Raw genomic sequence first — 1,755 nt, forward strand, 5'->3', positions numbered from 1 at the left:
ACTGGTACTTGAGACGTCCCAAAGCAGGCCTAACATGGGTTGTTAAAAGGGTAGTGTGATTGGGATTGTTGCCTGTTGCCTGATCAGTGTTGCCCTGGTCCATGGCTCCTACTGCAATCATGAGGAAGCCTGAACTATCTGGAAGAATGACCAAGTGTTCATTACACCTAAGTAGCTATGATTTATAATTCGAACCTAGGACGACAATAAAGTCCCAGACATTGGCATATTTCGTCTCATATTTCTGTCCTGCTAACATATGGAGGCAGAAAAAGGGATGTTGACATTACTAGGGGACCAGGAAAGTGGGACTTGGACCCTGTACATAGATGGAGCCTCTAGCGCTCGGGGAGCGGGAGTAGGTCTGGTCCTCCGGTCCCCAAAAGGGGATATGATGGTACAAGCAGTCAGGTGCGAATTCAAAGAAACTAATAATGAAGCTGAGTATGAGGCACTTATTTTGGGAAAGCAAATGGCCCAGGGGCTCAAGGTGAGGAACTTGAGAGTGTACAGTGACTCATTGCTTGTAGTGAATCATGTGAACAATGAATACATGGCGCGTGATTCAAAGATGATAGCCTACTTGAAGGTAGCCACGGAGCAAGAGTTGAAGTTCCGGTTTTTTAAGATTAGTCAGGTGCCAAGGGATCAGAACATGGAGGAAGACGCTCTGGCTACATTGGGAGCCACCTTCCAGCCCACGGAACTCTCCAATATACCAATTACTCATGTGTTAACTCCAGCTATACAGAAGGAGTTAGAACAAAATCAGGAAAGGAAAGCAATGCATGAGCAACATGTAAATAGAGCGAGAATCCTAGTGTCAGATGAAAACCAGCAGATGGGTTCGGATTGGAGAAAACCTTATATAGAGTGGTTGAAAGATGGGAAACTCCCAGAAGACAAGAAAGAAGCACAAATTTTCAGGATAAAGGCCTCCAGATTCGTGCTAATAGATAACGTGCTCTTTCGAAGATCTCTGGCAGGACCCTATCTCAGATGTCTAAATAAAGAGAAAGTTAACACAGTGCTGCAGGATGTACATAGCGGAGAATGTGGGAATCACGCTGGTGGACGAAGCCTATCTAATAAAATCTTAAGGCAGGGATATTTCTGGCCTACTATAAGGGCATACGCTGTAAACCACGCCAAGCAATGTGACTCGTGCTAGAAGACAGCCCCAACAATTCATCAGCCAGCAGAACCAATGTATCCGATCATCTCCCCGTGGCCATTTATGATGTGGGGGATGGACATAGTGGGGAAGCTACCCAGGGGTCCAGGTAACAGAGTATATATGCTTGTCATGACTGACTATTTTTCAAAGTGTATTGAAGCTGAAGCAATGACAGAAGTAAAAGAGGCTCAGGGGATCTCTTTTATAAAGCGAAACATCATCAGCAGGTTTGGGATCCCATCTGAAATCATATGCGACAATGGATCCCAGTTCATACCTGATAACACTAAAGGGTTTTGTTCACGTTGGAACATAACACTAAGGAAGTCTGTTCCTTATTACCCACAAACAAACGGCCAAGCAGAATCCAGCAATAAAATCATTGTAGAGAACCTCAGGAAGCGGCTGGAGGAGCTAGGGGGTAAGTGGGCAGACGAGTTGCCAATATTACTCTGGTCAGAAAGGACGACACCAAAGGTGGCAACGGGGCAGACGCCATTCAGCCTGGTATTCGGGGCAGAAGCAGTGATCCTGTCAGAAGTTATGTTATCAACACACAGATATGGCTGCCAAACAGC

At 45.6% G+C, this 1,755-nt stretch overlaps 1 protein-coding gene across 1 annotated transcript; it reads left to right on the forward strand.

Annotated features, from left to right (window-relative positions):
- The first annotated feature begins 259 nt into the window (after positions 1 to 259).
- On the forward strand, positions 260 to 1,171 carry LOC141632630 (uncharacterized). The gene has a single exon (XM_074445161.1). It carries the CDS (start codon positions 260 to 262, stop codon positions 1,169 to 1,171), a length of 912 nt encoding a protein of 303 aa, XP_074301262.1.
- The last annotated feature ends 584 nt before the right edge of the window (positions 1,172 to 1,755 follow it).

The sequence above is a fragment of the Silene latifolia genome, chromosome Y, assembly GCF_048544455.1.
Source record: "Silene latifolia isolate original U9 population chromosome Y, ASM4854445v1, whole genome shotgun sequence".
NCBI lineage: Eukaryota > Viridiplantae > Streptophyta > Magnoliopsida > Caryophyllales > Caryophyllaceae > Silene > Silene latifolia.